At 42.1% G+C, this 24,964-nt stretch overlaps 1 protein-coding gene across 1 annotated transcript in view; it reads right to left on the reverse strand.

Moving 5' to 3' along the window:
* APOLTP (apolipoprotein lipid transfer particle homolog) overlaps nucleotides 1–24,964 on the reverse strand; it is a 1,292,669-nt gene that overhangs the window by 989,909 nt on the left and 277,796 nt on the right. The window contains exons 7-8 of the mRNA XM_085632129.1: nucleotides 9,862–10,048; nucleotides 1,785–1,912 (exon numbers count right to left, since the gene is read on the reverse strand). Of these exons, the coding sequence (XP_085488255.1) occupies nucleotides 1,785–1,912; nucleotides 9,862–10,048 (315 nt within the window). The remainder of the gene's footprint in view (nucleotides 1–1,784; nucleotides 1,913–9,861; nucleotides 10,049–24,964) is intronic.

The raw sequence follows: 24,964 nt of genomic DNA on the forward strand, positions 1-24,964 counted from the left end.
CGCAATGCTGCACTTTAACTTTATTATCGCCACGCACCTTGCTTTTTTTCTGTGTGGCTTGGTTCACGAGATGCCGCTTATAACACCGCTTTATCTTTAATAATACCGGCAGCGCACCTTTCTTTAGTTCTGCCTGGCTCGCGTCAGCAGCAGCCACAAATGTGGAGCCAGCACTCCCGCTGAGCACCATCTGGAAATCCTATCTGCTCCCACAAAACACCAACAGTTGGCATCTCAGCAAAAAAAGTATACAGTGGGAATACCAATCCCGTCTCCGCTCTCTCCACTACCCTATCCATCACTTTCTATCACCCACCCCCATATCTCATTTAATAAAACAAAACAAACATGTTAAAGGCCCAACAGCAGCAGATTGCTGCTGGACCACTCTGCTGTACAAACAAGCATTGGCATAGCCAATAGGTCTCGCCTTTGGGACCTTATAAGTGATTAGCCATGCAACAGTTGATGTTGTTGCACAAAGGATATTGTGCTGCATAACTAAATACTTATAAGGTCCCAAAAGCGAGACCTATTGGCTATGCCAATGCTTGTTTTATTGGTAAGGTTGCTCCATGAATACTTGGTGGCGGACTAACTTAGGCTTCCATTTTAAGGAACACAGTTCATTAGTTTCCGTATATTGCACTGTAGAAAAAACTCCATCTGCAGTATCCTCTCAACTGACCACTCAAAGCCCACCTGAAGACTGACGCAGAACCACAACTGTTCTGAAAACATCTTCACGGCTGTGGCGGTTGCTAGAGGATTTCAGGAGGAAGGCGAGATCTTTGCCTTCTCTACAAACATGTTCGCAGCACTAAGCATTATCTAGACAGACCTACTATGGGGTTGGAAAATGTGTAGATTCTGATCCAAAAAGGATAACTAAATGTGTCGAAATATAACTCTGGCTGCTCAGTAGCTCTCAGGGTGAATAAGGAAAGGCAAGCATGCAGTGACATATGTAACAGCCTCTGCCCTAAGCTCAGTGACATCAACTCACCAAAATGTCAAGGGAAGTGAAAATAACAACACAGATCCTTTCCATCGTAGACATTAAAGCGTTGTCTACTTGTCCACTTATCTGTTGCCAAGGAGCAAGCAGTTGAACTAAATAAAGTAAACACGTCTCTTAGAGCCCTGTTTACGCCCTTTTCTTGCTGCGGTCTTCATCACCCTTGAGTCCAAGAGTAGTGCAAGGGTTACCAAGACAAGGCAGAGAAACAGCTGTTACCCGTGACTACCCCGATTTGATTCTCTGGTTTGTGTAGGGTGAAGTCAAAGGAGCCCTTGAATTTTGAAGGGGTAGATTCTACAGGATAGATCAGTGTTTTAGAATGGTGTGGGGTTGGTCTGTGAGCTCTGCTTTATTTATCATGCTTTTATTTGTTTATGGCTTCATGGAGTGCACTGTCATTGACATACCGTGTGCCGCTTCCCGGAATCATACAACAGATGGGAATGAAGAACGTTACCACCCAGGCCATTCGTAGCCCGCACGAATGTGCACATTTTTAGCCCCTTAGATGCAAGAAGACACAAGCAATAAGGAATCAGATTTTACACACACGCGTTGGCCACAGGCAGTACATCTGCATACGCCAGCCTCATCTGAATAAACACGGTGTAGGATTAGGATTCTCGAATGGAGAAGACCACCCTGAAGGTTGTGACGTGGTACAAAAAATGACCTAATGAGATCGTGGGGATTAAGGCTTTCTCAAAGCAGTTCCTATTATTTCAATGACTAAGCTGCAGCCATTTAAAGGAAAATGTCTTACCGCAAAGTTCATGCTCTGGGCAACGCAGAGCTTCCTGACAGTCTCCATCACTTCTTCTCCCTGGGACTTAGACACAATGCCTTCTTTTTCATATAGCAAGCTGCTCAAGAAGAGGTCCTTTGTATTTTCTAAAATCAGAAAACAAACAATCTGAGTTGTAGTTTAACCATTTCAGTGAAAAGCTTACTCTCCTGCCACCGCCCTAGCAAAGCCAAGCCCTTTATTCAACCCTTTTGCATTTGAAAATGCAAACTCAAATTAATTTTGTTTATTAAAAATACCCAGACAAATTGTAGATTTTTCTTTTCAGTTTATAAAGTGACAATAAAAGCGATCTGTGATATTTTATTTTCTCAAAAATGTTGCAACGTGAAAACAAATGTGTGTTTGTTTTTTGTAAAATAAAAAAAACTGCAAGAAAGAAATGCAATAAGGAAGTAATTAAGGGGATGTAAATATTTTCAAAGCCCTGCACGTTGCGTAGGGTCGCTAATGCAAGCCCCTAAGTCTCTTTTTAGGATGTTGAATACAGACAAAATCGGGGTGCAGACGACTTCTCACACCACTGGGCCCCAGTGCAACTGCAGCTTCTGTGCTATGTATAGCTGGGCCCCTGCTTCCAAGTTAGAGATGCAAAACAGAAATAAAATGGAAGAATACAGATGTACTGCACATGAAGGCCCTATTCAGTATTCTAGTATCACTGACCCCGCAGAGCCGCAGATGAAGTGCGACAAAAGTCAGAACAGTGAATTTCTGTAAATCCCACAATCTGTGCATTATATGTTCGGTGACATCCTAAAAGGTCCTGCTAGACATAATAAATATGTAATCACATTCGCCCTGTTTGAGGATTCACATTTGCCTGTGGTTAGTTGGTAAAAGGACTGGAAGTACTGTGACACTGCACATCTTTTTCTCTTGTTTGTGCAATAAAGTTTCAGGGAAATTGTATTTGCATCAGGACGAACCATGGGCAAAATCTGATTTTACCTGCTGTTCACATAAAAAGAATTTGAAAATATATATTTTCTCTGGTTTTCAAAGGAGAAATATGTGTCTGTGAAACAAAACCAGATCAGCTATTAATTTACAATTCACTAATTAGAATATCTTTATTCAAATCAATGTGCCTCACTTACAGCAGTTTCTAAACAATGTGTGTGTGGCACACACATTCATTATCTATGGTCTCCATTTCTGCTATGGCATACAAATATTTCTTAGAAGTTGACTAGATAAAATCTATACAATTCGTTATTAACAAACAGCAAAAAAGGTGCAAGTTGAATTACCCTTCGACACATCGGGTTCCAGGGAAACACCCTCAAATGCATTGTCTCCTTCGTCACAGGGAGAACCCAGAGAATCTACAGACCATCTTTCACCTCGGAACTCAAGAACATCATCTGCGGTGTCCCCCAAGTCATCCCTCAGCCCTACCCTTTTCAACATGTACATGACCCCCCTGTCAAACACCGTCAGATTGCACTGACTCAATATCATCTCCTACACTGACTAAATCCAGATAATCTTCTCGCTGTCAGAAGACCCCTCCACCACCAAAGCCAACTTCCACAGATGTATGATGAAAGTTGTCGATTGGATGAAAGACAACTGTATCAAGCTCAACACGGACAAGATGGAAGTCCTCATCTTCAGGAACAACACCTCACCAAGGAACGACGCATGGTGGCCTGCTGAGCCTGGCCCATCACCCGTCCCGACAGACCACACCCGCAACCTCGGCATCATCTAGGACAACAAGCTATCTATGAAGAAACAGGTAAACGCAGTCTCATCCACCTGCATCCACATCTCACACATGCTCCGCACGATTTCATGTGGCTCCCAGTCAACACCAGAGGGACCGTCACGCAGGACCTCAGCACCATCAGGTTGGACTATGGGAATACACTCTATGTAGGAATCACTGCAAGCCTCCGAAAGAGACTTCAGGCACTACCAAACTCAGTGGCAAGACTCATCCTCGACCTACCTAGATGGTCCCACATCACACCCTACCTCAAGAAGCTACACTGGCTCCTGAATCAGAAGAGATGGCAGTTAAAGATGTTGACTCACGCATAAAAAGTCCTACACAACAAAGGACCAGCATACATCAATAAACGCATGACCTACCACCAACTGACCAGACACCTATGATCCGCTCCCCTCTTCCTCGCCGCCCCCCTCCAGATCCGATGAAGCAACAGTGGAGGATGCTACTTCTCACAGCTGGCAGCCAAAGCTTGGAATGACCTTCCACTGCAACTCAGGACTGCCTCAGTGCTCAAGCAATTCAGAAAAGCACTCAAACCCTGGCTCTTTGAATGAGCAGATCACCACGAAGCACGTAGCAAACTCCAGTGCCATGAGACCCTAACAGGGATTTGCGGTACTGTGTAAATGCTGGATTGATTGAGTGATTGAATTTTCACCTGTTGGAAGTGGGTCTTTATCGCTTAACGCCGCCACCAAATGCTGGAGGCGGGAGTCCCCGACCCCTCGCTTCAACTTTAGGCTAAGTAAGGACACCGTCTGAGATAGCCCTGCTCACCCTCTTAGTAGCTTGGCACGAGCAGCCAGGCTTATCTCTAAGCACGAGTGTTCAGTATGTGCAACCACGTTCACAGCAACCCCATGATGTCACCACAAATAGACTCCACACGAGTTTTAATAAAAAGAGTATAATCTTGATATAAGCAATTATACGATGCGACCACACAAGACAAAATCAACATATAAGCATAGGTAGTATTCTTTCCAGTGGGTTGGTAGGTTCTAATCCCAACCACCGCTTCTAAACAACAGTTAAGCTCACTTCTAAACATTTCCAAAAGGTTAGGCCAGTCGTATTGCTAGAATCACTGCACTGCGCAACAATATTCTCTTATACTGTGCAACAGAGAAATAATGCCATACGTAGCGCCACAGTCATGTACTTAGCAATTATTTTTTTATTTTTTTATTGAGAGTTCATAGACAGAAATAAACATTACATAGCGTATCATATATGTTTTCCCCCCTAGCAATAAAGTTAGGAAAGTGCAAAACACAATTCATGTCATGATCAGGTAAGGCTAACTACAGTTAAATATATATATTCAAAATCAAACAATTTAAAAAAAAAAAAATATTCATAAAGTGCAATGTGCATGATGCAGTCAATTAACAATCGAAGAGAAAAAAACGTTAAAATCATTATCCAGCAGAGGAAATCTAACACTCGAACATACTCCAATATTTATCATATTTCCTCAGCGCCCCTGATCTCAATGCATATTTTCTTTCCCTTCTCTGGATTTTGGATAATTTTGCCTTCCATGCTTGTAAGGTTGGTACTTTCTCTGATTTCCAACACTGCAAAATGAGCGATTTTGCTATCAGAGATGCAATAAATAAGGCCTCATCGTTAGGAGTAGAGGTCGAGGAACAACCAAGAACTGAAGTTAGTTCATCAAAAGTAATAGTGGCTTTAATGATATTACTGAGATATTTCCCTATCTCCTTCCAGAGCTCCTGTATTTTAGGGCACTCCCAGATTATGTGTTTCCATGTACCTTTTTCTTCACAGCGGAAACACTTATCCATAACATGGGGATATATACCGTGTAGGAATGAGGGTGTTCTGTAGATTAGCCACTTACCATAAAATTGCATACGTGTAAAGCTAGAGCCTCGAAAAATTGATTTATTAAATGTATTGACTTTGTTCCACGTTGGTCTATCAATTTCAATATCTTCCCTCTTTGTCCATCTGTCTCTGACTTTATTATACAATTCCGCTGAATTATCAGCTTTTAATTTTTTTATCCAAAAACTAATCTTTCTTTGCGTAGGATTGTTCAACTCTTCTGTTATATCGCTTTTATGAAATAGCTTATCCATATCTACCTCATTAAACACGGCATGGAGAGAGAAAAAGGACCATTTCAATATAGTGTTTGAATAATTAAAAAAAAAAAAATGTACTTTGCAATTGAAGGAATAATGCAATGCGTATCACCACCAGCATGCCCTGTACCAGGAAGAAACTAAGCAATGCGTCATGCTACAATCCTGTACGGTGCAGAAATAATACACTGCGCCACGTTATACTCAGATACTATGCACTGAAGAAATAATGCAATGCGCCACATTAAAATCAGGTAATATTCAAGGGAAAAATAACACAGTGCATAGCGCACCAAGCATGTAGTTCGTCAGGCACAAATGAGGTCAGGCGTCATACGAAAGTTCGATAGTTCGTTAGCAGCAATAATGCAAAGTGTAATACGACAGTTTTACGTGCTCCGTTAACAGTGCCCCCGTTATGGATCAAATGATGACACAAAAGTACTGCTTCCCACTCCGGCCCCAGCACTGCCCCTCCTTGGGTCAGCACGGGCCGGGCTCTGAGCCGAAGCAACGGCTCACGCAGCTGACTGAACCGGGAGGTCCAGAGAGTGTACCTCCGGGCCCGCACCACACCCCAGGTGTTGATCCACATTACATGGGGGGGTGCGACCCCACTCTTCTCCCCGACGTCAACGACTGGGGTCTTGATCCAGAACTCCGTCACGGGGTGCGGCGGACTCAGGCCGGCAGATCAGCTCTTCGGTGGCTTCCGGTCCGGGCCGCTGCGTGTGACTCTGAGGGCCCAATGACTTGGCCCTCCTTCCGGCGGTCTCAGGCCATACCGAGATCCGCCCTCAGCACTGTGGAGACTTTACTTCCAATTCGTTGCACCCCCTTACTCAGGCACTCCTCACCAGTGCCTCCAGTTGCACTTCGACATGCACACCGCACGTCCGAGACTCACCTCTTCTCTGGCGCTCACGACGATCCGGCGCTCTTCACCAACGCTCTGCTTGCACCTCCACACGCACCCTGCACGTCCGAGTCTCAGCTCTTCTCCCAGTGCACACGATGCCCAGGTGCTCATCACCAATGCCCTGGCTGCACCACGACACGCACCACGACACGCACCCAGCGCGTTCGAGACTCACTTCTTCTTTTGGTGCCTACGAGGCCCAGGCGCTCCTCACCAACACCCAGGCTGCACCACGACACGCACCCAGCGCGCCAGACTCACTTCTTCCGTTGGTGCACACGAGGCCCAGGCGCTCTTCACCAACACCCGAGCTGCACCACGACACGCACACTGAGCGTCCGAGCCTCACCTCGTCTCCCCATGCACACCACGACCAGACGCTCCTCACCAATGCCTTGGCCTGCACTTCGACACACACCCAGCGCGTTCAAGACTTAGTTTACTCCTGCGTGCCCACGATCACACGGCACAACTTCTGAGGATCTCAAGCTGCAAAAGCACACACACACCGCGTTGCTTGGGACTTCTCCGGAAACGTTTATGATCCTGTATTTCCAAACAGGGAGCCAGCTCACCTCGGGCCAGCGACTCCAAGCACAGTCCCAACAACCTCTCCCTTAGTTAGAATAGCAAACTGCAGACCAGCCCCAGATCATAAAGTATGGATTGGTCTATCCACAGCAGTCTCTTCAGTTGCTCCTTCTTTAGCAGAGGTTCCTCTTGACCACAAAATGGGTCCAAGCCTTTAAAGTCTCAATCCATTTCTGTTTCATTCCCACTTTCAGGGGTTTCATCTCTCCTTGTTATACCCCTTAATGTCATTGAAGTTCGTATGTGCTCAGGGGTCCCTGACCCCTCCATAAATCAGTTCTGGGTGTCTCCCTCCCAGTGTCACCTCTCTCCCTTTGATACTGGGGGTCTGGATCCTTAATCACTCAGCAGGAGATGGGTCAATTGGTTTATAGCACCAGCCCAGGCCTGTTCAACTCCCGGGCTTCTCCTCCCCCTACTCTCCAGATGCAGGGCAGCCTGGTGCCATCTCAACCCCTCCCTGGGCCAAGACCTCTCCCAGCTCCTCTCACCTTTCAGTTCCAGACAGATAATCCATATTTCAGAGACACACAGAAATGCTCAGAGCACAAAACTCAGCCACTTTCTAAAAGAGTGGTTTATGAACACACAGTGACAAAACCACCTTCACAGAAAGATGTGTTATAACACTGTGAGCTCATACATACTAAACGTCACCTCTCCATTTAAAACTGACAGGAAACTTTTAGCAGTGAAAAGTGAAATGGAGAGTTTTTCACTGTCAAAACATAGCACACACCTCAGTATATGTTCTGCCTTTTACCTACACTGCACCCTGCCAAGGGGTTACCTGGTATCTACCACCGGGGTGCCCAATGTGTATGTAAAAGGGAAAGTCAGGCTTGACAGGTGGTTGCACTTGTCAGGACAACATGCTAACTTAGCATTCTGCACGCAGGCCCTACACTAAAGTCATGAGTTCCCTTCTCTGCGCTCCATTGCATTACTAGCCCTTGCACACACAGTGCACATCACTAGGGACTTTTACTAGTAAGGCAAACATTCCAATCATGGCGGCCAAACAATCACCATTACATTTTAAACAGGGAACTCTTATACTTTGACACTGATCAGCAGTGGTAAAGTACCCAAAGCATCTAAATTGACTATTCTAGGTCAGGAAAACGGTCTAGGGAGAAAGCAAAAAAGTTTAGGAAACTTTAGCCAAAAAGGCCAAGTCCTACATCACCTAATCACCTATTTAGTGAAAATGCACAAATCTGTAGGATCTGCAAAACAAGAAAAATGGTTCATTTTGCTATCCTGTGCACCATTTCACACTACTATGGTAGTGACTAATTATATCATCTTCACATTGCACATTCAAAAAGAGGCATTCGCAACCAAATACTAAACTGCTCTCTGACTTGCCCAATTATTTCGCAGTTACATCTTATACCCCTCTACTTTAAAGGGTACTCGGAGTTGACATATTGATTATGGGAAGGTTCAACAACCAAATACATACTTAAGTGTAGAGTAACAACTGAATAAAAAATATGTACTTCGGCCAAGCAAAAGACCAAAAACCCATTTGTGAGTGGCATTAAAGTATATTGTCACCCTTAATCTTACCACTAGCCAGAATCTTAACTCGTACAAACAGTTTTTAAATATGTAACAGTAAAATTAAATGCTTTTTATAAAAGTACGGAACTCTAACAAATCCCTACAAAATATTAAATAATGATGCAATCCCCCATCCTACCCCTGACCCTATCACTAACAAATGTTATACTTACCAGTAAATTACCAAGCATATCCTAAAATGTCACTATTAGAAATGTTAAATCTTGAATGATATGAATAATCCTTATGTTGTCCAAGGAGGAAATGACTCAACCAGTTGGATTAACCAAAGAACAAAAAAAATATTCTGACTACAACATTTCATCTTCCAACTTTCTCAGGAAGCAGAACATTGTTTGCTCTGTGACTGCACAGCTGCCACAGTAATAACAACAATAATAACAGTTCTTTATACCATTAAATGAAACTCAACGGGTATCCTCATACTTAAACTAACTCTAACAGTTATTAAATATTTAAAAATATGAACATGAATTAAATTATAATCATAAACTTACATTAAAGGGGTAACCCAACATTGTTATAATGTTTAAATGAATGTAATACATTTTTGTTAAATTAACATTTTATTAAAAATTGCACATTTGCCCCAATCCAGTAGTCTTACATGTGATGCACTTAACATTTTAATGTCAAATATTTATCATGTATTACTTATTTCATTCTTATAATCTATTATTACTCTTAAATTGACTTTTGCTTTGCCTATGTGTTTGGCATAAAACTCAAAGTCTAGATCCAAGGGTGAAAGTGATGCAATGACTATGTAATTACTGTTGAAGTAATGGAATCAAAGTAATGGCAAGTAGAAGCAAAGAGGATGAGGCACCATGGTGGTGCTCTTAATAATAGAGAAGAACCAGTGCCGTCCAATCCGATTTCTCAAAATAAGGTAGTGGGTTAGAGAACATTTAAGCTGCACTTGCCATTTATTCTAAAGCAAATTAAAGTACTTCTTAAATTAAACTTGAAGGGAATGATGTATTGAACCCTTGTTTGCTAAACTTTAAATAAGCAAATAAGTAGATATTGTATAACATATAACTAAAGTTACATATCTATTTGTTTAATTTGACTAACCTGTATATACCATTTTTGACTCCATGGTAATCAGCTTGAGCATAGATTCTGTTAGTGTTGTTGCCCCGTTCCTCTTCTTAGAGAATGGCGTAGCAAGGTGGGACTCTGTGCACAGAGTTTCTGACAGGATTCCATCCTTAAAGCTCTGCATACACTCCAGCTTGGATTCCAGAATGTGCTGCTGTGACTGAAGAAACACAAAACCACAAGGATGAGAGATGCTGGATCTGCTCATCATTAATTTAGCGTGCCAACATCACCACAGGTCTGAGAAAAGAAACGGTCTTACACCACATACAGTCATTGTCGCGATTTTACTCACATTCTGGTGAGCATGTGATGTCCAAAAATAATTTTGTTCAAGATTTGAGAGTAATTCGTTGAAAAACGAACATCTCCTATTCAACAATCCCAAGCCTGTTATGGAATTAAACAGTTTTCTTTGACTGTTAATACATTTGTACAGAAACTCCATGATGTTTTATAATAACTGTTGATGTCATAAAGGAAAACTTGAGAACTCCACAATCAATATGTACAGCTTTAGTCCACATTAAATATTGTTAAATACAGAAACTTGTGATGGAGCGTAAATGTTAAAGGCCGTTTGCCACAATCAATTCTTGCTATCAAAAGAGATTTGCAACAATTATTTCTTGATGAAAACATATAAACTACTTAAGTCGAAAAACGTGAGATTTTGTACTGCATCGTAAAAGCATGTAGAAGTGTTTGAAAATATGAAAATGTGAAATTGTAAACAGAGAGATGCATGTAATCACGTGTTTTGAGAAATTAAACTTAGTGAACATGGAAAGTGTGGTGACGATAACTTCTAAAATATGTCAAACTGAATTAATGTCTGCACAATAAAGCACCTGAAATTATAAAAATGCTTAATTTAAGAATAATCAATAGTATGTAAACCTACAGCTTACTCTAATGTTATATGATAACATGAACTTGATAATGATGCGTTAATATTTGTTTTGAACATGGAAATGATTTTGTTTAGTAGTGCCTAATTCTGACATATAACCTTTAAAGAAAAATACTGCTTGAATTAATTAAGGAAGTCGAAATAGAATAATTCATGTGTGTTTTATAGTAATCATAACGTGGTGATGATTCAGCGAAATTTCATGTGGGCCTCAGATGCTTTTCTCTTTTTCTGCTCAAAAAGCAGAATCTAGTTGAAGTAGTCTTTCTTTCTTTATTCTTTATTCGATCCATTAAAATACAAATCATAACAGTACAAGAAAACATATAAGAAAAAATATGGTAGGGTTTGCCCATAGCTAATCAATACACTAGCACAATATTAATTTAATCCATAACAGCTTGTGAAGGAGAAAATCTTAAAATGCCAGTTTATAAAGTGCTAAGCTACAATGTTTTCCTTTTTCTAAAGCAGGCCCATAAAAAAAGAAGCTATTGAACAGCATATAAAAGGGTCGGTGAGTCTCTTAAAAAAATTACATTCTACACAGCATTGCTTAAAATTAAGGCGTCTTAAAATAGGGAAAATGAATCTTGCACATTCTTCTTTGTAAAAACCACAAAATAAAACTATGTGGAGATCTGACTGCTTTGAAACCTTATCACAAGGGCAGAGTGACAAGTCAGAATGGTTAAACTTCATCAGAGGCATTAAATTCATTTGGAATCTTATTAAAATATATCTATGCTGTGGTATGTTGGTGATTCCTAAATAAGAATACTCCCCCACTAGGATTAAAGGTGTTTGATGATATTGGGCAACTAGTTTCTTTGCACAGTTAAATTCCTGTCGGTCAAAGGCAGCATTATTTAAGAAGAAAGTCTTAAATTCATGCTTTGGAATCTTCCGGCATGCGCTAGGGTCATGAAACAATTCTCTATGCCCAATTGCAACCAAGGTTGACTTCACATACTGAAGCTAGGTACTTTTGTGGGAATTATCTAGATTTAAGCAATTTTTTATAATAGATTATGTTAAACTAACTGTATCCCTGCACCATATAGAGTGCCATCACATGATCAGTGCTAACTTAATGCGATCAGTCTCACAGGGCAATCCCAACTCTAAGTGACAGATATAATTTGGGGAACATCTGGGGAGCAAAACTTTGCCCTTAAAAATTCTGTCTTCCAATTTTTGAAGTTGATCTACGGTCGTCATACCCCCACAAGCCTGCCCCATAGGAGGCAGTGGATACTGTCTTTGCTTGGTAGACAGTTTTGATTGGTTCAAGAGGTTTAGATCCCAACTTCTTAACAAAGCCCGAGATTGCACCCAGACTCCTCTCCATCACTAGAGCCCTGTTCTCAACCGTACTTGTCCACGACTGTGTTTTATCAAACATGGCCCCAAGGTACGGGAAGGATTCTACCACCTCCAGTTTTCGTCTGCCAATGTGGAAGTGGGGTGATCTTTAAACTATGGTTGCCCCTCAAGTAAGGATGAAGGATTTGGATTCACTGAAGTAGTCCCTTTAGACGCTTTGAGAACCTTTCGTGAAGTTTCTTTTCTGTATTTTACAACAATGGACTCAATTTCGATCTGGCAACACATTTGACAGAAATGTATCAATACTATTACAAACCCAGAGAGAGCGCATGGGAATGGACAGACTGTGAGTAAAATTAAGTTTTCTTACTTGTGAGGAAAGGATGTAAATATAATATAATTGGAACTTAATGAATTTGCAAAAGGATTACTTAATGCTTCTGGATTTCTAAATGAGGTATTGATCACACCATGAGCAGCCCACTGTGAACAACCAATGGAAACCATATGGGCCAATCGAAGATATTTTGTAGGTGTAAACCGTGAACTTTTGGATGTATAATTGCCCTTTGGCACGCTGTCGGACTGACCTTTGATTTTCCTTCATTCCAACCCTTCGAACTGAACTTTCCTGACTGTTTTAAAACCTGCACTTTGCCTGCTGGTAAAGTTGAGTAGGAAATAACCTTTCGGCTGAAGGGTTAGATGACTCCTTTCTGTGGCACGCTGTGTTTCAGTTCTGACTTGATCAGATCTCTATCAAAGACAGACAATATCACAATCATATTTGGTTTGAATGATCTAAATGCTGAGTCTTGATTTTTCCAATGTTTCTCTCTCTCTCTCTTTTAGGTCAGCAGCAAATGTTCTTATTGAATTTGTATTGCATTGTGTGGCTATTTGTAATGATTTGTAATGATTGACTGCTATTAAATCTGATTATGAAATGCGATTTCATGTACTGACCATTCAAATTGAGGCTATAGATACATGTTTTCCATGAGTAATCGTTAATGTATGTGTGTCATTTTTTAAGTTAGACTTTCTTGTCTTAGAGTATGTGGATTTGATGGCAATTGTAAATTGGTGATGAAAATAGACATGTATTTGGCATTTCTTTATTCTAGGTCCTCATAAGGAATTTGCCTCATGTTCTCTAAATATCCAGGTCCCTGTTAGCTCAACAAAAAGATCGAAAGATGGAAAGAAAAAACATAAATTGGCGCCCGAATAGGGACACTTTCCCCATCTCACGCGCCGGAGGTGCGTTGCAGGCCCGGTCTCCTGCCACAGCTGGACGGACAACTACGCGTACCCGCAGGATTTCCTGTATCTCCCTCCGGCTAAGCGGGGGTGACTGAGGCTGCGATCAACACCCAGACGAGGCGGTGAGAAGTGCGAAGGATCCCGACCAGAGCCTAGCTGAAAGAGCAAGATCCAAGGTATACAGAGGCCCACCAGGTTCCGAAGTCCTGTTCACGAGTCGAGTCCAGTCCGGTCCAGTCCAGTTCAGTTCCGAGGCCTTCCGTTCCGTGCTTCCCGGTGAGTACCGTTGCTGGGGAGGCATTTAGACGTGCACATTAGTTTGTGCCAGTCAAGACGGGTTTGGGTACACAGATCCGGTCTGCACTGTTTCAGCAGTGTATCTGTACTGTTTAGCAGTATATCTAGTATATCTTGTGTATAATCCAGTATTATCTAGTATTAGTATTATGTCGGTAACTAGTTTTCTTCTGATTATCATTGTTCGTTAAATGTTAAATGTTTCAATATGTTTTAAAAATTGTGGTATGAATGAGTGTTCATTATTGTGTTTATTGTATTAATTGTGTTCAAGTCCAGGTATTAAGAGTTTAAGTAAGTAGCAAGGTTTAAAGATGCCGTTCTTTTCAAAATTAAGACAGATCAAAACTAGAAAAGGGGTACTCGAAGAAGCTGTTCCCATTCCACCTAGGGACACTCCAGGGTACTTTATGTACCATAAACATGGCCTAGATGCCGTATTATATCTTGATTTATGGGTGGACTACACCAAGGATTTGGCAGAAAGTCAGAGATGGCCCGCAGCTGGGACATGGGATGCAGATTGCATCATGAGAGTAGAAGAAGAATTATGGAAAAAGAAAGCCAGACAGTCACAGAAAGATGCCATTGAATTATGGCGTAAAGAATCGCATAGACGCACAGAGAAAGCGCTCAGAAAAGAAGAGAAAAGTAGGGAGAATTCAAATAAAGCCCGAGAAAATATATTAATTGAGGAAGGTATCCGAGTAAAAACAGAACAAGTAGACAGGCAACGAAACACTCTTATGAATGGTATGTATCCTCTTCTGGCCGAAGGTTTACCTAAGGCCACCCCGGAGGTACCGAAAGATCTGCCACCTCCATTACTCCCGATTAAAGCACATCCCAAGACCGCAAAAGATATTTTCCTTTCTTCCTATTTAGACGATGTAGCTCCCGAGTATGTTAATGCTCCGCCGCCACACACACCACCTGTCGATGGTGCTCAACCCCAAGATCATCCGCCCCCAACTCCACAACAACAAACTCCTCCTCACATTCCAACAGTTTCATCTGTTTCTACCGCTTTTCCTGCATCTACAGTCTCTACCTTACATTCAACAAATCCTTTCGCGCCTAGCACCTCAGAAGGTGCGACAGGAGGTGCGACAGCGATTTTTTCCACGCCACCGCCAGGAAATAAATTGACCTTTAGAGATTTAGCATACCAACGTACACCTCAAACAGCAAGATCCGACATGTTTAAGGAACATCTTGTGGATTGTAGATATGATCCAGTGCCCGGTAAAAACGACAGAATGCTGCTGTCATCACTACGTATACGACGAGCTTCAATATATTTAACGACACTACCAGGAATGGTTGCTCATCTAGACAATATATATCACTTTGTCCAATCAGGGAGAGGCCCTGAAAGTATTGACAAGGCCATGGAATACCAGAAAGTAGATATACAGAGACTACTGTTAAGCTTCCTCATAAACTGCTTGATCAGAAACAGAGATAGGCCTGAGGTAGATCAGGATGAAATGCAAGTACTTACCAGATGGGGTCAGAATATATCAGAAGGAAAACATGATAAACAGAAGTGTATAGTAGCTATGTGCCGAAAGATCCGCAAAGAAGTAGAACGAATACATAAAATCAGATTAGAGGCAGACAAAACTGAATCAGAGGGAGAGGAGGAGGAAGAATCAGAAATGTCCACAGGACAATTAGAAACGATAGCTTATGTAGGTAGGGGAAGATCTTTTAACAATACCAGATATTTTAATGATCCAATACGTCCGATACGTCCAGAATGTAACAGAAATTTTCAAGCCCCTATGTTAAATACGAGGTCCCCTGAACACCTATTCCAGGCTGCTGATAAATTACTCCGAGACTGAAGGGGGTATCATATGCTCGATTCTATGGATGAACAAGAATTAGCTAGGTCAGCAGTACAATGGGCTGACAGTTCTGAAAAATACAGTGATGATGCGCTAGCACACACGCTTCTGAATCTTACCCCAGACGAACAGCGTTTAGCTGGTATATACATGATACAACACCTCCTTATATTATATAAAAGCCAACACTCCGATCCTGGTCCCCTACCTGATATATTGATAGAATTACTCACGAATAAATGGAGAGGTTCGGGTACTGATTTAATTAAAGAAATTCTAGAATATCGACACCAGTACATTGTCTTCGTATGCCCAGAACATGTTTCAGTTCCCACCGTGGAAAGAAAAACGTATCACATAGACAGACAGAATCCTTTACGCGAAGTGCACCCAGTCAAAGGTGAAGACAATATTTTTAAACGCGTGTTTGTGTACACGCCCATAACTAAAATTGAATTATTAGAAATGAAAAAAGTAGTACCTAGCCATGACAAAGATCCAGCAGGTTTCCACCGTGAGATAAAAGACATGTTACTCATGGGAGATTATACCTACCCTGACATTATGAAAATATTAAAAGTATTATTGCCTGCCGGTATTTACGAGAAACTCAAAGAAAAGGAATGGGAGGTGGGAGACCAAAAGATAGATTGGACAGCATTAGAAAACGAAGAAAAGGCCCGAACTGCAGGCTCAGGGCTTGGGGAAAAGACTACAGCATTACCAGGATTATTAGTGCAAGTACTGCCACGTCTATTAACTACGAAAAAGGAAGACTGGGGTGCAATTTCAGCCTGTAAACAAAAACAAGACGAAGACACTAGTGATTTTTATTCCCGATTTGAAAAATGTTTTGGTATTAATAGTGGCATAAAAGCAAATAGTGAGTCGTATCCACATCTGTTTGTGACAAAACTAGTCGAAAATTCCCTGCCCCAAGTTAAGAATAGAGTATTGAAATTCGAGAGTACTTGGCAAGGTAACACCCCGTCACAGATGTTACAAATGTTACAATATCACCACAATAGAATTAGAGAAGAACAAGAACATGAACAAAGACGTATGAAAGACACGAAAATGAAAATGCTTGTTGCTCAGTCAGTTCCAGCTGACGGTCATAAAAGGGGTACGACACAGTCCAGTGATCCAGCGGTTCCTGTAAAAGGGACATGCAACTATTGTAAACAGCCAGGTCATTATATACACGATTGTGCAGTTCTGAAACATAATATCTCTACGGGTAAAACCAAGGAGAGACCACGTCCACCTAGACAGGATCAGATCCAACAACAAGTACCTCAGCATGTGCAACCTATGCCAGTTCCACAACAGACCGTAGCAATATCACAGCCGCAGCCTATTGCTGCGACTCAAACAACGACACAACAGATGTACCAGTATGCACAAGCTGACTATCCCGATTATCAGCGATACACATGAAATAGCCTAGAGAAGGAAGTTGGCTTACCCCTTATTGAGGTTCCTGTAGACCAAGAGGGACCTTATGTACATAGTCAAGTATTAGGGAAAGATAGAAAATTTCTAGTTGATACAGGGGCAAGCAGAACAACTATAAGTCACAACGAAGTTCCAGGGGCACCCCTCTCAGGCTCACAGAATATTTCCCTTGGATTCTCAGGAAAGCCTATTATTAATGAAGTATCGCTACCTCTTCCACTTACGGTTGGTCCATTGACACGAACTACAGATTTATTGCTTACTAAATCATGTCCAGAAAACTTGTTAGGTATAAAGACACTAAAAGCTCTAGGAGCTATAATATGTTGTTCTCCGGAAGGAGTACGATTATTTTTGCGTGACTTTAAAGGTCACTACGTGTCCAGAGACATGGATCACCGGTTACAGAATTTACCTGCACATTTATGGGCACAAGGCCCCACTGATGTTGGTTGCATGCACATTACACCATATCGAGTCACACTCAAAGCAGGAGTGGTACTACCACGAATGCGACAATACAAGTTGCCTCCAGATGCTGTAGTGGCTTTGCTGCAAATCATTGACGAGCTCATTACACAAGGAGTGGTTGTGGAAACCGACTCCAATGTATGTAATTCCCCGATAATTCCGATTCTTAAACGAACTGATCCAAAAGCACCGCCAGTATATCGATTAGTTATTGATCTGCGCGAATTGAATAAATGCATTGTACCACAATACCCCGTGGTCCCAGATATCTCTTCATTACTAACAGCTATTGATTCAGAAGCAACGTTCTTTACTGTAATTGATCTCAAGAACGCCTTTTTTAGCGTCCCAATTGATCCGGAAAGTCAATATTTGTTCGGATTCAGTTTAAATGGACGAAGTTTTAAATTCGCACGCGCACCTCAAGGATTCACAGAAAGCCCCAGTATCTATAGCCAAGCACTGAAAAGACAACTTGACAGTATCCACATGCCAGTTAACACTGCCCTGCTTCAGTATGTCGATGATCTGCTGATCACCGCCCGAAGCGAACCTGAATGTGAAAAAGCATCACTGACGGTTTTACAATTCCTAGCCGACAAGGGCCACAAGGTGTCCCCTTCAAAGCTGCAATTCTGTGTCCAGCAAGTTGTGTACCTTGGGCACTTGCTGTCCAAGGGGGGAAGACAGCTTACATCTGACCGCATCCAGTTAATTGTTAACATGCCGCCACCCAAGACACAAAAGGAGGTGCGGGCATTTATAGGTCTTACTTCGTACTGTAGGCAGTGGATCCCTCAATATGCATTTCTAGCAAAACCCCTCATTCAGTTGACAACCCAGGAGGCAGCGACATCGACTGTCCTCCCTTGGACCCAGGAACATACACAAGCTTTTGAAAGCTTAAAGAAAGCTTTATGTCAAGCACCTGTTTTAGCAACACCATGTTACAGTAAACCTTTTACACTTTTTGTTACAGAACGCGAAGGTACTGCCTTGTCAGTACTCACTCAGGAACAAGCAGGATCACACAAACCATGTGCTTATTTTTCTAGTACGTTAGATCCCGTAGCTCAGGCTCTTCCTGCGTGCCTGAAATCAGTCGCAGCAACAGCTTTAGCGATTAGACAAAGCGATGCCATAGTATTAGGACATCAATTGACAGTACAAGTACCACACGCAGTAGAGGTTCTCTTGAATCGGACACAAACACAACACTTGACTATAGCAAGACTGACGGGTTACGAACTAACATTGTTCCAGCCACACATAGAAATCAGACGTTGTAGTACATTAAATCCTGCCACACTTTTGCCATTAAGTGGAACAGACCCATTGGCACATGATTGTATTGAAGTCATTACTGTTACAACGAAACCCAGACAAGACTTGACAAATATTCCATTACCAGATCCAGATCTGACATTGTATGTAGAGGGTTCATGCATGAGAACAAGTACAGGAGAGTTAGTGGCCGCTTATGCAGTCACAACAGACACTGAAGTTATTGAAACAAATTGTATTAACACCTTGTCAGCTCAAGCAGCAGAGCTCATTGCTCTGACACAAGCCTGTATTCAAGCCACAAATAAGAAAGTCAACATATACACAGATTCACGTTATGCATTCGGAGTCGTCCATGACTTCGGCGTTCTTTGGCGCGAAAGAGGTTATTTAACTTCTCACGGTGCCCACATCCAACACGGACCCCTCATTCAAGCTCTATTAGATGTAATTCATCTACCTACTACAATATCGATTATGAAGTGCAAGGCCCATACGAAAGTGACTGACATTATTTCCTAGCTGACAGAACAGCTAAACAGACTGCTCAGAATCAGACTCATACAACTGACACGACAAAGACAATAGTTCCGACACTGACACACTGCATGACAGTTAAGGATCCCACCCTTGATGTAATTGACATACAGACACATGCTACACCAGAGGAAATAAAGAAATGGACTGAACTAGGAGGGATCCAAACGGATCAAGGATGGATGACGAAGGGAAAATCTATATGGTTTCTCCCCGACTCCATGGTTCAAGTCATCATTAACACAATACACAGTCCAGCACACCTAGGAGAAAAAGCTATGCTAGATAGTATCCAACATATTTGGTTCAACAAACACTTGCGAGCAGCAGCCAAACAGAAAGTACGTACCTGCATGATTTGTTGTCAGTTCAATCCCGGTAAAAGTATTCCTGTAGAGCAAGGTGGATTCCAACCTCCCGATCACCCTTTTGAAGTCCTCCAGATGGATTATATCCAGATGGAACGATGTCGAGGATTCAAATATGTCCTCGTAGTTGTATGTGCTCTTTCCCGTTGGACAGAAGCCTACCCGGTTTCAGATTACACTGCCCCGACTACTGCCAAACAGTTAGTTCGAGAATTCTTCCCACGGTATGGTATGCCCCGTGTCGTGTACTCAGATAACGGTCAGCCGTTCTCATCCGAGCTAATGAAACACGTTTCACTTCTGTTAGGCTATCAATGGAAATTTCACTGTGTCCGACATCCCGAGGCAGCAGGTCTCGTGGAACGCCATAATCAAACTCTGAAAATTAGACTGTCCAAAATCTGTAGAGAAAAAGGTGTCGACTGGATAGTAGCCTTACCAGTTGCGCTCTTTTACATGAGAATGGTAGCACATTCTCGAACAGGGCTATCCCCGTATGAGGTGGTCTTCGGTAGGCCACCAAATATGTGGGGGACGCCTATAATTCGTAAAATCACTGATGTTGATTGTAATATGCTGACAGATTACCTGGCTTCCTTGATGTCTGCACTACAATCTTGTCGTTCACAGGTAGCTGCAGCTTTTCCCGATAACACAGAGGTGAAGCCCCATGAAGTGGTTCCAGGCGATCTAGTACTTGTAAGAAACTTCGACAGGAGGAGCCCGCTGGAGCCTCGTTGGCAGTCGCCAAAGCTCGTTCTTCTCACCACAAGGACAGCCATGAAGATTGAGGGTCGCAAGGGTTGGCTACACTCGAGTCATATCAAGAAATTTCATGGACTACCGTCGGATTTGAACTTTCAGCCCTGCATTCCCTCACCGACTGACTCAAAACTCCCCCTGGTTGAAAAATCAGAACAAGAGAACTATAAACTGAAACTAAGGTCTAGCAAGTCAGACAATTTGATTGTTTAAGTCCTCTCCAAGGTGAATCGGTTGAATTAGTCTCTGACATGTATCCTCTAGACCAAAATAGAGAGAGAAATAGACAGAAACAGCTCAAGAAACATGCGTACTGTAAATCACTTCGTAGTCACTGTATAGTGACATTATTAATTATGTTTTTTCTAAGTCTTCTGATTATTGTCGCAAGTATACTATTACACATGTATTACCCTATTTCCAAGTGTGCTTTCAATGCTACTGCCGAACATTCTTTTAGCGAATTACCTCCGCATGAGTTGTCCTATAGATTTGCGCTGCGCAACAACACATTCATTAGTATGTTACATCATTCCCATCAGACCAGCAATGCTACCAATTGTTGGATATGTGGCCGACTCCCTCCCTATCAGCAATACAAGGGAGTTCTGCCCCTCTTTCCGTATCCATTCACACACAATGGCTCCTGTGGAGCATGGTTTAGTTTGATTAATTCCTTAGATTCAAATTCTGTAGTTTACCAGGACAACTGGGTATGGGGAAACCTGAACCTAGTTTTACTTAAAGTCTGCTACCCTAACAAGGAGGGACTTCCCAAAAGAACAGGAACTGATCTAGAAAATGAAGTATATGGATTAGGTAACTTTACACTTAACCTCATGATTCGGAATGTTGAATCCGAAGCTGTACCAATCTTGCCCGCTATGTCAGTATTTCCAGTTAAAGGTGAATTATGTGTAAGAAAGAATGGTTCAATACACATGGGCCATAGTAAATGTACCACTATAATCGAATTCAGTGATCAAGGCAAGTCTACATTTAGAGCTTCTCGTCATTCCTACTTCATATGTGGCCAGACCGCATATATACGTTTACCTCTAGATTGGGATGGTACCTGTTACATTGCATTCCTTCTGCCACCTGTTTTCCTAGCCCCGCCTGATTACCATAGGAATACCCATTTAGTACACAACAGACAGAAGAGAGATCTCCCGATTGTCGACTACACTGAAACGGCATGGGAGCAATACACAGATTTCAATAAAGGTTTCTTTCCCTACATAGGTACAGTCACTAATAGTAAGCTGATACGTAGATTAACTAGAACCCTTGAAGCAGTAGTGAATGAAACTACTTCCGCCCTAGGCAACTTAACAGAGGAGCAGTCTGCGATGCGGATTGTTGTTCTTCAAAATCGTCTTGTCCTTGACGTCATCCTGGCCGATAGGGGCGGAGCTTGTAGGGTCATCGGATCAAGTTGCTGTGTTTTCATTCCAGAAAACGCGCCGTCAGTATATAAAGCCATAACTCGCCTTCATAAGATTGTAAGCCAGATACACCAGAGTCCAGGCACCTGGACTTGGTCCGGTTGGTTCTGGAGCGTGTTGTCAGCCTGGGGATGGAGGATCCTATCCTTCCTAGGTATTGGCTTTCTCATACTATTCAGTTGCTGCTTGTGTCTACAATGTGGGCCAGCGATTTGTGGTCTGTGTGCCACATCGTGTATTCCACATTCAAGTTTTTATTCAAGACCTCGTAAAAAGAAAGAAGAACAGATGATGTTATATGAACAGATTGATGGATTAATGAAGATCGATATTTCATGAAGGGTCCGTAGGGGACAAGGAGGGAATGAGGAAATATGAATTTTATGATCAATCATGTCCCCTATCTTAGACCCCAACGGCTCCATGTACATGCTACAAGTACATGTATGTTCCCTCCGGTTCTAGCTATGAAGACGCAAATACATGTGCGTCCAACGTTAACATGTCCTCTTTCAGATCCGCCATGAATGGGTTGGGTATTCCATTCCTAAGTATGATTGGCCACCGACTTTATACGGTATACTTTTCACGTTTTACAGTTCAGGCGAGTAGGCCCTGAATCCTGTCATCAAGTCTTTTCCTGCTTTCTGCCTCTGAAAGCTCCAGCCTGAGTTTGCATCTGTATCCATGAACTTTGTCCTACTCCCTGCGCGGCTGACGGTGCCTGACGCGGCCTGTTGCCTGCCAAAAACTGTATTTCACCTTCAAGTTATCTGCTCCGCTCCTCATCCAATGCATTCCTGTCTAGTAGTTTAGGTAAACATCCTTCCAGCTACCGAGCAAGGGGCCCGGCCTCACTGTCTTCATGCAAGTAATTCATAGCCTCCGTTTCCATGGAAGGCCCATGCCCCCTCGCATCTCATGTAGACACTTAGACGCTTGTACACGCACTAACCGTCAGTATAGAATAGATCCTGTCCGAGAGACCTTTCCTTTTGGATAATACAGTTCCCTAAACATAAGATATTAGATATGATTTGGGATTAGGTTGACCTGACCCCCCAGACTTCTGTCTCCTCACATAGGGCTAAATGTCACGTTCCCTTCACCCCCTAGTTACACGTCAATCACACGTCATGCGGCTGCGCACGCATCTCTGCCAAATATTTCTGCTGACATTGCAGGATTCTTTTATGGATCCACCCACCTGTGATATCATTTTAAATGATGTTTCTAGTATACGCCTTTATGCACGCCTATTATAACGCCTTTTTCATTACGTATGTGTATTCTTATCTGTATTATCAGCTGTTACGCCTCCTGCATCTGTCTTACTGTAATGCATTTTACTATATATATGTTTGCTTGTCAATAATGTATTGCCTATCCCTTCCTGAACCTTCGTGGTGATGGAATTCGATTGCCTGGTTCGAACCATAATTCCTTTGTAAGGAATAAAATCCTTTTTAGAACCTCTAATACCACGGATTCTGCCTCTTATTTTACTGAGTTATTCTTATTGAATTTTACCGCATAAAAATAGTACAGGTAATTTAAATATTTACCACAGGTCCAAGGTTTTGATTAGGATGGTGAATACTTGGTAAAGTAGGAACGTTGATAAGTTTATGGGCCTCGTTGTGGTGATAATATTTGAAATTTTGTAAAGAGATGAAATTTGCTAAGCTTTCCACTGCATCACTTGCTTGGCTTTGAAAACAACTTATCTGAAACATTGATAGCCAATATAAGTCCAAAACAATATATGTCAATACAGGTACAAGCATTACATAATCAATACTTGCTCTGTCATTTACACAACTTCATATGACTACCTTATCAATTTATAGTTCATATGGATTTTGCCACCACAATGCCACCATTACGTGGTTGATGCCTTTACAGTGTCAGCTTCTGTATCTAGAAATGTAACTCTAAATTGACCCCCACTACTAGCCCTAACTACTAACAAAAGCCACTTGACCCAAACCCTAATTGCAGCCTTTGCTCAAACCATAACCTCAGCTTCAACACCAACCTCTAATCCCAAACATTAATCCTAACAATTGTCCCCCATAAAGTTCACACCCATGCACCCATGGTACCACAAGAACGCAGTATCTTGTGTGACGGGCACACACACTTCACTGCACATCACAACCGTGCAAGAGACCGTTTTGTGCTGCTGCTTATAAAAAACATGAGTGGCGCAAAAAACGGTCATTTGCTTCCCATTCCCCTACTTTTTGTACTATACAAAGATGGGGCGGGTAATTGTGAGAGTTTAAATGTTCCGAGGAATTCTAATTCAGTCAGTCTCCTGTGCTGTGAAAACGAAACCAGGCAGTCAGCTAAACAAGTCTTCCTGCCTGGATGCCGGTCTCCGCATGTCCGCCCGTCACTTGCTCTCATTTTTTATGTGCTATTCTCTCACCCTATTCTAATTGACTACCACATTATCAGTAACACAGTTCTTTATGGACTTTCTTTGGAATCAAAGTCCCCCACTTAAAAAATTTGGTCTTAATGTAAGAGCACTATGCAAATTAATGTTGCAACATTTAAAGGACGCTAACCACACCAGTGGGAGGATGCAAAAATCTTTTTGGGTAGTTTCTTTAACGCACTATTTATATTCTAAGGCGCTTGGACTACTATGCTTCACCTACATTGCAAATTCATTCAGTTACCTCGTTAAGTGCAACGTGTGCGTGATCTGCTGTGTGAAGAAAAGCACATTTCCTAACAGAATTTGCTTTTTCACAATGGTGCTTGTTAGATCTGGGGGTCTCTAGTTGGCAGGGTAGGTACCACTGGCCAAGTAGGGACCCTTGCTTCTAGTCAGGGAAAGGGGGATACACTGTTAAGATAACCCCTGCTCACCCTCTAGGTAGCTTGGCCTGAGCAGTCTAGGCTATCAAAGGCAATGTGTAAAGTATTTGTATCAACACTCACAGTAACACAGTGAAAACACCACAGATTTACTCCACACCAGTTTTAGAAAAATAAGGTATCTTTACTAAAAACTTCACAAGACCAAATACTACAGACAAACCAACATATAATTCAAAAAGATTACTTCAAAGTTAG

Source organism: Triturus cristatus, chromosome 10 (genome assembly GCF_964204655.1).
Source record: "Triturus cristatus chromosome 10, aTriCri1.1, whole genome shotgun sequence".
NCBI lineage: Eukaryota > Metazoa > Chordata > Amphibia > Caudata > Salamandridae > Triturus > Triturus cristatus.